Source organism: Gadus chalcogrammus, chromosome 2 (assembly GCF_026213295.1).
Source record: "Gadus chalcogrammus isolate NIFS_2021 chromosome 2, NIFS_Gcha_1.0, whole genome shotgun sequence".
Lineage (NCBI taxonomy): Eukaryota > Metazoa > Chordata > Actinopteri > Gadiformes > Gadidae > Gadus > Gadus chalcogrammus.
Genome location: NC_079413.1, coordinates 14845119 through 14856411, shown reverse-complemented (window position 1 = coordinate 14856411; position 11293 = coordinate 14845119). Strand labels below are relative to the sequence as shown.

General features: G+C 41.0%; 1 protein-coding gene across 2 annotated transcripts; it reads left to right on the top strand.

Moving 5' to 3' along the window:
• Positions 1-1075: 1075 nt before the first annotated feature.
• hoxb7a (homeobox B7a) lies at positions 1076-10473 on the top strand. Of its 2 annotated transcripts, XM_056582588.1 has the most exons (3): positions 1076-1595; positions 1989-2215; positions 6623-10473. In XM_056582588.1, the coding sequence occupies exons 1-3, from the start codon at positions 1537-1539 to the stop codon at positions 6877-6879; spliced, it is 543 nt and encodes a 180-aa protein (XP_056438563.1). In that variant the 5' UTR covers positions 1076-1536; the 3' UTR covers positions 6880-10473. The 2 variants fall into 2 exon arrangements, with proteins under 2 accessions (XP_056438563.1, XP_056438557.1); XM_056582582.1 differs by lacking the exon at positions 1076-1595 and having other exon boundaries at positions 1604-2215; positions 6623-10468.
• The last annotated feature ends 820 nt before the right edge of the window (positions 10474-11293 follow it).

The following is an 11293-nucleotide window of genomic DNA, read 5'->3' as shown; positions in this document are numbered from 1 at the left end:
ATGCAAAAAGTATCAGCCCTTTTAACAGTAGGCTATGGCCCCATGCTTTAAGATAAATGAAACTTGATGGTTGACAATTTCCTATTTGTGGAAGAAACGTGTAGCTGCCTAAATTGATAAACACCTGGGATCCATTTTAGCGTGTAAAGAAATGAATAAGGTAAAAATGAGATAAGAATGATATGGCTTTCCGTCATGCGTTGATACGCTAATATAACCATTCCGAAGGTTGTATATCACACACCCACCTCCTAAAAGTTACGTCAAAGGACAACCCTAAACCCTGTTCGCTCAACACTCACAGACACGTTCTGGTATATGCAAGACTAATTCGACAAACAAATACTTAGAATTTTATATTTAACTCCAGATTAGTAGGGTAACACAAACGATCTAACGTAAAATACATTACTCAATGTGAGTTTTCTCTGAGTGGATATGTAATCAGTAAAGTACAGGGACAAAGTTGAAATAGCCTTTTACCCTACACGATCTTAATGTGTGCCTTAGTCTAACTCATGTTGCCAAGGAGTTCAGTTAACTGATTCAGTGGTTGTACTCACAGCTCATATTGTTTACCTCATTGAGGAGAAGTATACGGAAACAGATGGTTTTGTCCTAACCAGGTAGGCCTACGCCGATTAGATTCTCAGGCCTATCATTTATCAGTAGGCCTATGGCGTCTTACATCGTCATGTCAAATATCAGATATTGAATACAATTGAGTAGGCTATGATTGCACAAACAACCAAGATCAGAGAAATACTATTACATTTAATAAAACATGCATATAGGTCAATGGAATTGTCTTGGTGAAATTCATCAATTATTAAAATAATGAGTCACTGTGAGCAACAATGGAACATATGCAGGCTGTTCACTTCACATGACAAGAGTCCATATAGGCTATGATCCACTTATCCAATAATCAGCTGTCAGACATAACATTGGCTACGCTAGGGGTCAGTATAAAGAGAAAACTTTGACCAAAACAAAAGTGTCTTTCTTAAGTTCCCATACTCCGCTAGCGTGTTCCGTTCTGCTGTATCCTATGTGACTAATGCTGCCGGGGGAATTGCCCTCTCATACTCTCTCTCTATATATAGGCTATCTGTACATCTGTCAGTTGGACTTACTTTTTATTTATTTAAAAGTTCGCTTTGGATAAAATCGTCCCCTAAATGTACCATATGATTTATTCACACGCGTTGATTTTGGTTATTTTCCAATTACTAAAATAAGTAGGCTAACGTTTTCCATATTCTTCCAGATGAGTTGATCACCTCGAGGTTTTGGATGAATATTTGGAGGTATCGGGCAGTTACCAAAATAACGTATTGTACCGATGCAGATACTACTACGTTTGCTGTGCCGTAAATTGGCTGACTGGACCGACCTTGGTCAGTTTACGGACTGTCCTGGTCTACTTTGCTCATTGGCGCATTCAAGCGGACACTCGGTGCTGTGTATCGCTCATTCCCCCTCAGGCCCGAGCCATTCTCAAACCAAATCGGCCATTGGACATCTTGACATCACATGGAACTCCGTCACGTGGCTCCTGAGGAAAGACATCAAGGGGAGGGGGGAAGGAATGGGTGAGTTTTTTTTGTGGAAATGTAGACAGTAATACCCAGCCAATAATTCACACCACCTCGTAAAAAGTCGACATTTAACCACCCCAGGCCTACAAATCATCGGCACGAAATTATGAGTTCGCTGTACTACGCCAACGCGTTGTTTTCCAAATACCAACAAGCCGCAGCAAGTTGCTCCGTGGTGTTCCCAAACACACCGAGCGGCGGCACCTTTCCAGACTCTTGTCCAACTTCATCGTGCACTCTCGCTTCCAACTCCTCTCGAAGTGGCTATCATCATGTCACCAATGGAGGAAACGGCAGAGAGTTTCCTCCTTGCTCATCGTCATTAGTTTCATTTTCTAGACTGCACGGAGGCAACGGGAACAGTTTACCATCAATTCTTTCTCCCAGTCCAGAAATGTATTCAAGCGGAGCCGAGGCTGTGTCTTACGGGCTGGGATCCGGTTCGCTGAGCTCAATTCACGGATCTCTGTTTGACCGGCACTCCGACAGCCAACATCTGGGCTCCAGAATCGCATCTAACTTAGACTCTGGCTTCGGAAAGCAAACATCCTCCGAAGACCACCATTCACTTACCGAAGAGAGTCTACGCATTTACCCCTGGATGCGAAGCTCAGGTAAGGGGAGTAGCTTAAACAAGACAGCTAAATAACCCACGGGTGGATTCAGACATATTTAAAGTTAGAATGGCAATAATCGACGAGAATAGCATGTTAAAAAGGGTTTGTTGAACGCGGAGGAGAGCTTGGTTGGCGATGTGCGCGTTAGCTCAACCCGATAATTACCTTAAACGGTCCTTAAACTGTTGCTCCCGTTGCGGAGCGGCCGAGGCCGGCAGCTGAAGCATGCCAGTCTGGTTTTACGACCACTCCTTCCTCTCCCTCCCTGGTTCCGTTATCTCTCCCTTCTTTCGCTCCCTCTCTGCCGTCCAGCAGATCTTTTATGAATCTCAAACCCTATAAAGCCGTATAATAGGGCTTGGTGAATATTCATCAGACAACATTGTATTTTGGAGAAATAAAATAAAAAAAGGTTGCCTAACTGATCGTGCAGTTAGTTACCAAACATGTATTTCTTTATAGGAATAGCAATCCGAATTTCAACCTCAAAGTGTATATGTCCATGGCATGGTTGAACTTAAGAAACATTGAGCATAAGCTTCTGATTTTCACAGATTTTGTGAAATAGTTTTGTCAAATTCTACTTAACTTCTGAACCTTTGGTACGTACCATCCAGTTAATGGCCTGTTGTATCATTGCACTATCAGAGCGTCCCCTTAGCACTATATATTCTTGCATAGGTTTGATGTCTGAGCTTTGAATGCCTGCATCTGATAATGAAAGCGTCATTGTTTCGATGGTAACAGTCTGAACATTGAATGGAGGGCTGCATTGCGATATGGCCCTTGGAGCAACGCCCCCGACCACAACAAACCAACACCAACAACAACAACATCCTTCATGGCCTCTGAGGCTTGCCTGGCATATACCAAAAATACGCACAAATAATTTTTAGCTGTGGTCTATAGCTAATTTAAGTAGCCAGTGTTTTCTTTTCAAACATTCATGCTTTAAAGTTGGATTGTGAGCATAGTAAAAGCCTGTGTCTGTGTGTGGGGGGAGGAGGGGTGATGCGTATGTGTATGTGCGTGTGGGTATGTGTGGGTGTTACTGTGTTTATTACCTTTGTTTACGCATCCTTTTGTCGTTACGTATGTGTGCTATTACCACTATATTTGCTGAAAAGAAAAATGTCAACGTATAAAATCTTGAAAATATCAATCGTAATATTCTTTATAATACACAAACCCTCACCACTTCGTCCCCAATCAGTAACTGCGTTATCCAGTCGGTGAAGACTACATCATGACAGCCAGGCATGCCCCTATCTCTTGACTTTGCATCAATGAAGGGCTACTGTTGCCCATAGTTATAAGCCATCCACTGCTGCTCTGTTTTATGCCTGCGAAACACACCCGTCTATAGGCGTGTGTCTGTGTTTGTCTACCTGTGGGCGTGGGTGTATGCGTGATCGTGCGTGGGTTTATAAGTGCGTGTGTGCGTGTGGGTGAGTGGGTGCGCTCGTGTGTGTTTTGGGGTGCCCGCGTGTTTGTGTGTGTGCGCTAGGGTGCGCGTATAATTTTCTCCTTTTGTGAACCTAGGTGTAAGAAAATGCTGAGCAAATACAATAACTGAACAGCCGAGGCGATTTCAAGTTCTTCTTTGGACACAAAATAATTAATGAGCAGGGCTATAATAAGGTAAATAAATTCTCAATCAGAAAATTGATAGTGATTAACTTAAGTTATTCACTTTAAATGTGGGTGTACAAACATATATTAACAGGGGCGGACAAAATAAATGAACACAGGTGTCGCCAAGATTTATATGTTATCCTTCCTTTTCCTCGCTTGCCTGCATGCCTGAGATGTGCGTGAGGTTGCGCTCGTATGCCCGTGCAACGTGGACACTGGCTCTCGCGACAGCCACCGTAATGAATTTACTGATTTTAATTTAGATCAAATTCCAGGCCCGGCGTTCGATAGAAATTGAAGGAATGTCTAGAATGTAAAGGAGTGATTAGAGAGTCCGGAGTATAGCCGTTAATCTTTGTGGGTGAGAATGATCGGTTGATGAAATAGGTACACGCATCTCACCTCTAAGTCAAATAAATAATCACTTGTCGAAAGATAATGTGGATTTTTTTTTCTACCCACACCTACCAATATATATCCTCTAGTTTTAGTTACGGCTATCTTTCTTTCCAGAGAGAATCTATACCCGTGTGCGAGGTACACAGGAGTGGATGAGTAAGCACAATGCCTTGTTTTAATCGGCCTCTTCATGCGAAGAAACAGAGTTCCTCCAAAGCACAAGCTATTTCTGTTGCTTCGAATAAATCTTTGTTGACAGCGTGAGTGCAGCAAACCCAACATAGATGAAAAATGATTTCATTTGAATCGGTCTCTCTTTCTGCGTATGCGTTTTCTCGTTTTTTTCAACTAAAGTGAAAAAACGGATACGTCGCTCTACAGTCAAGAGGAAATGGCAATTACGCGCTCACACACACACACACACACACACACACACACACACACACACACACACACACACACACACACACACACACACACACACACACACACACACACACACACACACACACACACACACACACACACAAACACACGCACACAAACACGTATACACGCGCGCAAGCAGACGCGCGCACTAACAAAGGTCAGACTTGCAAACACTCACTCACTCATTCACACATTATGCCTACTGCTTTTAATAAAAATTGAATGTGCGAGCGAACACACACTCGCTCACAGGATATACTTAAACGCGCATGCGCGCTCCACACCCACTCACGATCATAATCATTCCAACCCGTACAAGTAGAAAATAGAAGAAACCAGCTGCTGAGATCCCTGAACGGAAATAGTTTTAAACTCACAGATCGAACGGGGACGCCTGCTGAGAAAAAATGTCTTTCAGAAAGCTGAAGTGTTCCCACTATATAGTTTTAACTTTGAATAAGAATATTGTTAAGAAAGAGTACAATACGATCTTGAAAGATAATTTGCCAAGTGAAAACTCGTCTGGTCTGCTGAAGAGGAAGCAGTAGCCATTGAATGGTAATATCTTGATAGCTTCATTAGGGATCAAGGAATAAAATAGACTTATCAACCTTGGCAGGCATACACCTATTTGTATGAAATCCTAATTTCTTCTCTACTTTAGGTGTACTATTCCAACATCTCACTTTAATCCTACGTATAATAAAGTACGTGTGAATTTGAAACAAATCTTTCTAATAGTATACACTGGCGTTCTATATTATCTGTTTAAACAAGAACAGATGAGCATCCTTGAAACAAACCCAACCAAACGCTCATATTTACATATTTATCCCAGCATTTTATTGAATTATACTGCAACGTGATTTCATCACTAATTTCATCCACGTAGGCACACACCCACACACACTGACACACACTGGCACAGACACACAGTGAAACACACTGACACAACCCCCCCCCCCCCCCACACCACACACACACGCACACGCACACGCACACGCACACACACACACACACACACCAAGGGTAGACAGAGTGTCAAATATTTCAAATGTTTTTCTCATTTTCGATCCAGTTGTCCGCTGTTAGCGGTACTGCTCCTCCTCAAATGACATATCCTGTTAAAAATAAGAAAAAAAGAACAAAGAACATGGCTCAAGTTCGATAATAAGGGTTTATATTTCAAATGTGTTGGCCACAGTTTGAGTGCCTTTCCAAATTAGGTCTAATCTGAAAAATGTTTTATTGGTATTTTCTTTTGAATTAAATGAATCCTACCCGACATAGCCCCGAACCTTTATAGGAATTCGAACAACATTTCACACACACACACACACACACACACACACACACACACACACACACACACACACACACACACACACACGCTCACAAATATATTTACGTGGCCTTCCGACGTCAACAGTGGACGTACACATGGGATGTGCCAATGTCACTTGTATCGCAACATTTTTGCCTGAATTACACACACCAAGCCAAGGGCAAATGGCTGACCAAAAATAAAGGGTTACTGGCTGGTGTTACAAGGCTGTTAACTGCGTTTACTAGACCGTAATAACCTCGGTGATGGGAGGTGGTAAACACACAACCAATGTTCATGCACCGCAACTTTCGACGCCATAGGTAGAAGCTCACATTATCTCATAAATCTACATTTACACACGCTGCAATACGACTTATTGTATGACGGTGGTTTTTAGTCAGGGTAATCCGTTACTTATATTCAGACTAATATTTCAGGTGAGAAAATAAGTTAATATCCTTCCTTCCTTTCGCTCTCCCATATCTTTTTCTATCTCTTGCTCGATACTGTTGGTCAGCTACATTTGATATCAGTCTTGTTTTATTGTTTGAACCCTTATTACTGTTCTTTGTCCTGTCCGCGTGAAAACGTGTGTTTTTACATCACTTGGACAGGTGCAGATAGAAGGCGAGGACGACAGACGTACACCCGCTACCAGACGCTGGAGCTGGAGAAAGAGTTCCACTTCAACCGCTATCTCACGAGGCGGCGGAGGATAGAAATAGCCCACGCGCTCTGCCTCACCGAGAGGCAAATCAAAATCTGGTTTCAGAACCGGAGGATGAAGTGGAAGAAAGAGAACAAGACGAGCGGAGCGAGATCCCCCATCACGGTTGAGCTTGCAGTCGGTGAAGAGGGGGAAGAGGACTAGAGCTTTAGGGAAACGTACCTATTGAGAACTTCATGTTTATACTGGTTATATGAAGAAGTAGCCGTAGAAGGCTCGGCACTTACAGAGCTCCCCTTTTTTTTAACATTATTATTGTTATTTAGTCATGTTATTCATGCATGTTTTTTGACGACAACATGGTTCGGTATATGTTCACATAACCGTTTCCATAGGGGCCAGTCCATAGTTTCAGGCAACATGATTTGTTCATCCTCTGAAGGTCCATACTACCTTTCACAAACATATGTTTGGATGTCAACTAAAAGGACAAACTGCACTCAGAATCTTTGGAAAATTGTTGATATAAATGTGTTGGCCTGTTAACATTCAACATATTGCTTAGATTTAAGTCGCCTTTTTTGATTGAGGACCATGCACGTTCAACAATAAAAACATGATGCACATGCATGGACTTCTTTTCAGAAAGGCGTTAGTTTGATGTGTATTGAAATATGGATATATATGTTACCTTTTTTTTTTTTCTTTTTTTTTTTTTATGTTCAACACGTTTCTACACTGGGAAAACGAAACAGTACACTACCTATGATTTGTATGCGTACGTTTTATTATGATGAAGCGGATGTGATTTGATTATTAAAGAACAAAAAACTGAACTTGGTTCAACTGAATATGCTAATAACTCCACAATAACTAAATGTAGTGTGGTTTCAAAAAAAGAAAATTGCAATTTAATATGTAGACAACAACTGGTTTAGTTTTTTTTAGTTTTAAGGATGATCCTAAGTATCCAATGAGCGTTGTGCTGTGTCTAGCATAGCACTGTAGCATGTTGCGATCTTCTACAGTAACGGCCAGCAAAAACGATGTGTGTGTGTGTGTGTGTGTGTGTGTGTGTGTGTGTGTGTGTGTGTGTGTGTGTGTGTGTGTGTGTGTGTGTGTGTGTGTGTGTGTGTGTGTGTGTGTGTGTGTGTGTGTACTGTAATGTTGTGTTGTTGTTTTTTATGAAGAAGTAGCCTAATTGAAATAAAAGATTATTCAAGTGATAGGCCTATATGTGCAGTTTTCTCAAACAGCAGCCACATAATAGCCTAACGGCTACTGGTTTCGTTCATTTATTCATTTGTGTGGATTGAAACAATGTTTGAATGTTTGAATTTGAGGTAATCTACGCTACGATGTTCCATACTTTGCATATAAGCCTATAGCTTAGACTAAATAATATATTTAGTTGTAAAAAATGAATTGGCCAACAGGCCATTAAACATCAGGCCTACTGATAAATATCTATAATTACTTTGGATAACTTTCAGGATTTACCGAGAAAATAGAAACCCGATAGGCGAATGTGAACTTGTGGTTAAATTGGCCTTCATATTTAGCTACAAAATAAAAATAGGTAGGCCTAGTGTTCAACCAAAATGTATGCGTAGCCCTTCATGATCTTAGCCTACCTTGATGTTTGAGTACCTATAGTGTTTTACATCGTTTGTAGTGATTATCTATTAAACCAATAGGAACCCTTATAAAACCTGCCCTCACGTTTAACGACAGGTAAGCACTTTTGATGCAAAACAAAATCCAATTAAATAGCATTTTCAATATTCCAAATTGTTTTTGGTCTATTTACTTTTTTTTTTGCTTTTGGGGTGTTACATTCATACGTCGTTTCTAAGTCAGGAATCTTTTGACGTTGGACATAGGCCTAGTATCCAAGTTGGATAACAGAGATCTCTCAGAACACTATGCTAACTAGCATTCCATTTTACTTGCACTTTCTAGACTACAATACATCCGTTAAACTACAATTATCTCCCATTTACCTGAACGTATAACCTCAATCTTTCGAGCATGTTCATGGGACAAAGTAACTTCATCTTGTGTCCGACTCTAGGTCGGATATAACAGTGTGTGAGAATAGCCATCCTTTACCGACTCTTGTGAACGAATAGTGCACTGCTATTTCCAGGGTGTGTTGGAGCCTGGTCTAACGCCTTTTATTGCATGTATGAATAGGCCGGAAACTGCCATAAAAACACAAACCCAAAAAGAGCCCAAACAGATCGGCAGAACAGACGGTTGGGAAGGCTATCCATTGGCGAGCCTGCGCTTTATTGTGACAATTCAGATTAGCTGCAGTTGTTTGCTCTGTTATTTCCTAACATTCTACACAGAGGAGACACCAGATCCATGGGATGCAGCCTATACACGAATTAGGCTGAACTGTCAGCAATTCAATTTCAAACCGAAATATAGTCCTACATGTAATTATTAAGGCTAGTAGGATTATAGGCCACTATAAGAGGTAGGACTTGAGCTTTTTAGGTTTGTGTGGTGGTTTTTAAATCGAAAATTGTCTTGGAAACAATTTAAACTAATTCAGTTTTTCAAGAATAAATGGGCCATACATGCCGACTACTGGCTGTGTCACAATAAGTAGGCCTAATGCAATATGTTATCTACTTAATGATCAGGGCTACAATCCTGACCCTTTTGGATTACTAAACGGAAAGTTGGAGTAGAATAACTTTATTTCCTATGGATTTGTTATCGATATATTGCTATAGTTAGATAGGCCTATTGGTTTTAGATATGATTATTGGGAATCTACGTACGGTTTGCAAACGTTTGGTCTGACATTACTTGCAGGTGTGACCAAACTACCTTTCTGCAGCATCCTCGGCATCTTTAAAATATTGGCCTGTGGGTGACGCGAATGCCGCATTGCGAAAACGGTCAGATTATCCATTGCGCATTGGCGTCTATTGGTCTTTTAAATATATAATGTTCGGTATGGTCAAGTGAGAGTTGTCTTACAACCAGATATACTTCAACTACTGTTTGTTACAAACAATTTTTTTTATATTAATGTCCCTCAGTTACACGGGGCGGCCCTAATTTACCTATTGGAAACCTTATTTTGGTACTTGAAGTTGGACACTTTAGGGGCATACTTTTCTACCTTAAGGTTCTCTGTGGAGGGCCCTAATAACACTGGTTGGTAAAATGGACGGATATGGTTTGTAAGGACCTCGTATAGCTCTGTTAAAAAATGTAGCATATAGGGATTTTGCGGAGGCCTTTTTAATTTATTTCAAAGGCTTTCCATACAATTATAATTTTTCATTCAATGCTCTCTGAAACGTAGGCCTAATAGTCTGTATTTTGTAGATGTCGAAATAACGCAGACAGATTTGGTGTGAAATGTATTTCTAAACCTTATAATGTTACTATATAATGTTGTGTAATAATATAATGTGGAATTTTAGCATTTTTGATTGTTCAAACGTTTTGTGGATAGACTAACACCATATTGCTATTAAATGGGCCATTAGTTAATTTCGAAGTCTTTACATCAATAAACATTCATGAACAACCTTTTAACAAGCAAGTCCAGGCCTACATAATCAACTGTATGAGAATGGCATGTATGTGAAGAAATTCGTATATCAAGGTATATGTCGTAAGTAATAAATAAAAAAAATATCAGTTCGGCGGCCGGTCGGTCGGTTCCCATGCTCGTGTTATCATTCTTATTTCTGAAGTAAATATATCCAAACACAAATCGTATTTGCCCATTGCGTACTATGGAACATAATGACTTAAAGTATGTAGAAACACGCATACCTAATACTTTACCTTCTAGGAAAAAAAAACCTCTAGCTATAATCCCAGACAGAAAATAGATCTCAATAGAGCTCTGTGTATTTGTCTCTTTTATAGAAAAGAAGATGGCGACTCAGAAAGAGGGGGGAGCAGGACCTTGCTTCTAAAAGCACTACACGAAGAAATGCAATAAATTCCTTGTTGTTTTATGAAAATTTACAACTTTGTGATAGAACTTTATGAGTGGCCGGGTGCCGGGATTGGCCAACGGGCTGGTCATGTGGATAGGCTTAACGTGAACATGAACTTTTTATGATTTCCCAAGTGTCTATATTGCTGCATTCCTTTTGGCCCGGCCACCCTTTCTTCCTGCAGTCCTTTAGCTTCTACGCTATCGCGTAAAGCCCATGTTATACTGAAATAATTCATAGGAATCGTGATGTGTAGAAGAATAAGAGGGCTGCCACAGAGCGCACAGAGAAGGCGAGGTGAGCGAGGGGGGAAAAGCTCGTATCTTCTCCGTGGTGCATTCGAGCCCCCCTTCTGTTTACTGGGACCTGCCTCCTCCTCGACGGCTATGGGCTCCGTTCTCCATCTCGTGCTGTCTATGCTAATGTGGCGGACCGTGATTGGGGAACCGCCGCAGCGATGTGAGGCGAGCTACCGGGCGAGACTGAAACGCTAAAGAGAAACTCTGGGCATCCCGGGAGGCTCGTAGTAATGTATTATTAAAAGAATAAATTGACTCCGTTTCCGCGGGGGAATCGCGAAGATGAAGAGGACTGTGAAGATGATGATGATGATGGGGGGTTTAATGACGAAAACATCTCCG

What these genes read in the sequence shown, in the direction of transcription:
- hoxb7a (XM_056582582.1), top strand. Translation starts at nt 1,708, where the DNA reads ATGAGTTCGCTGTACTACGCCAACGCGTTGTTTTCCAAATACCAACAA. An exon ending in CCCCTGGATGCGAAGCTCAG is followed by an intron (nt 2,216 to 6,622) that starts GTAAGGGGAGTA and finishes TCACTTGGACAG; the next exon opens with GTGCAGATAGAAGGCGAGGA.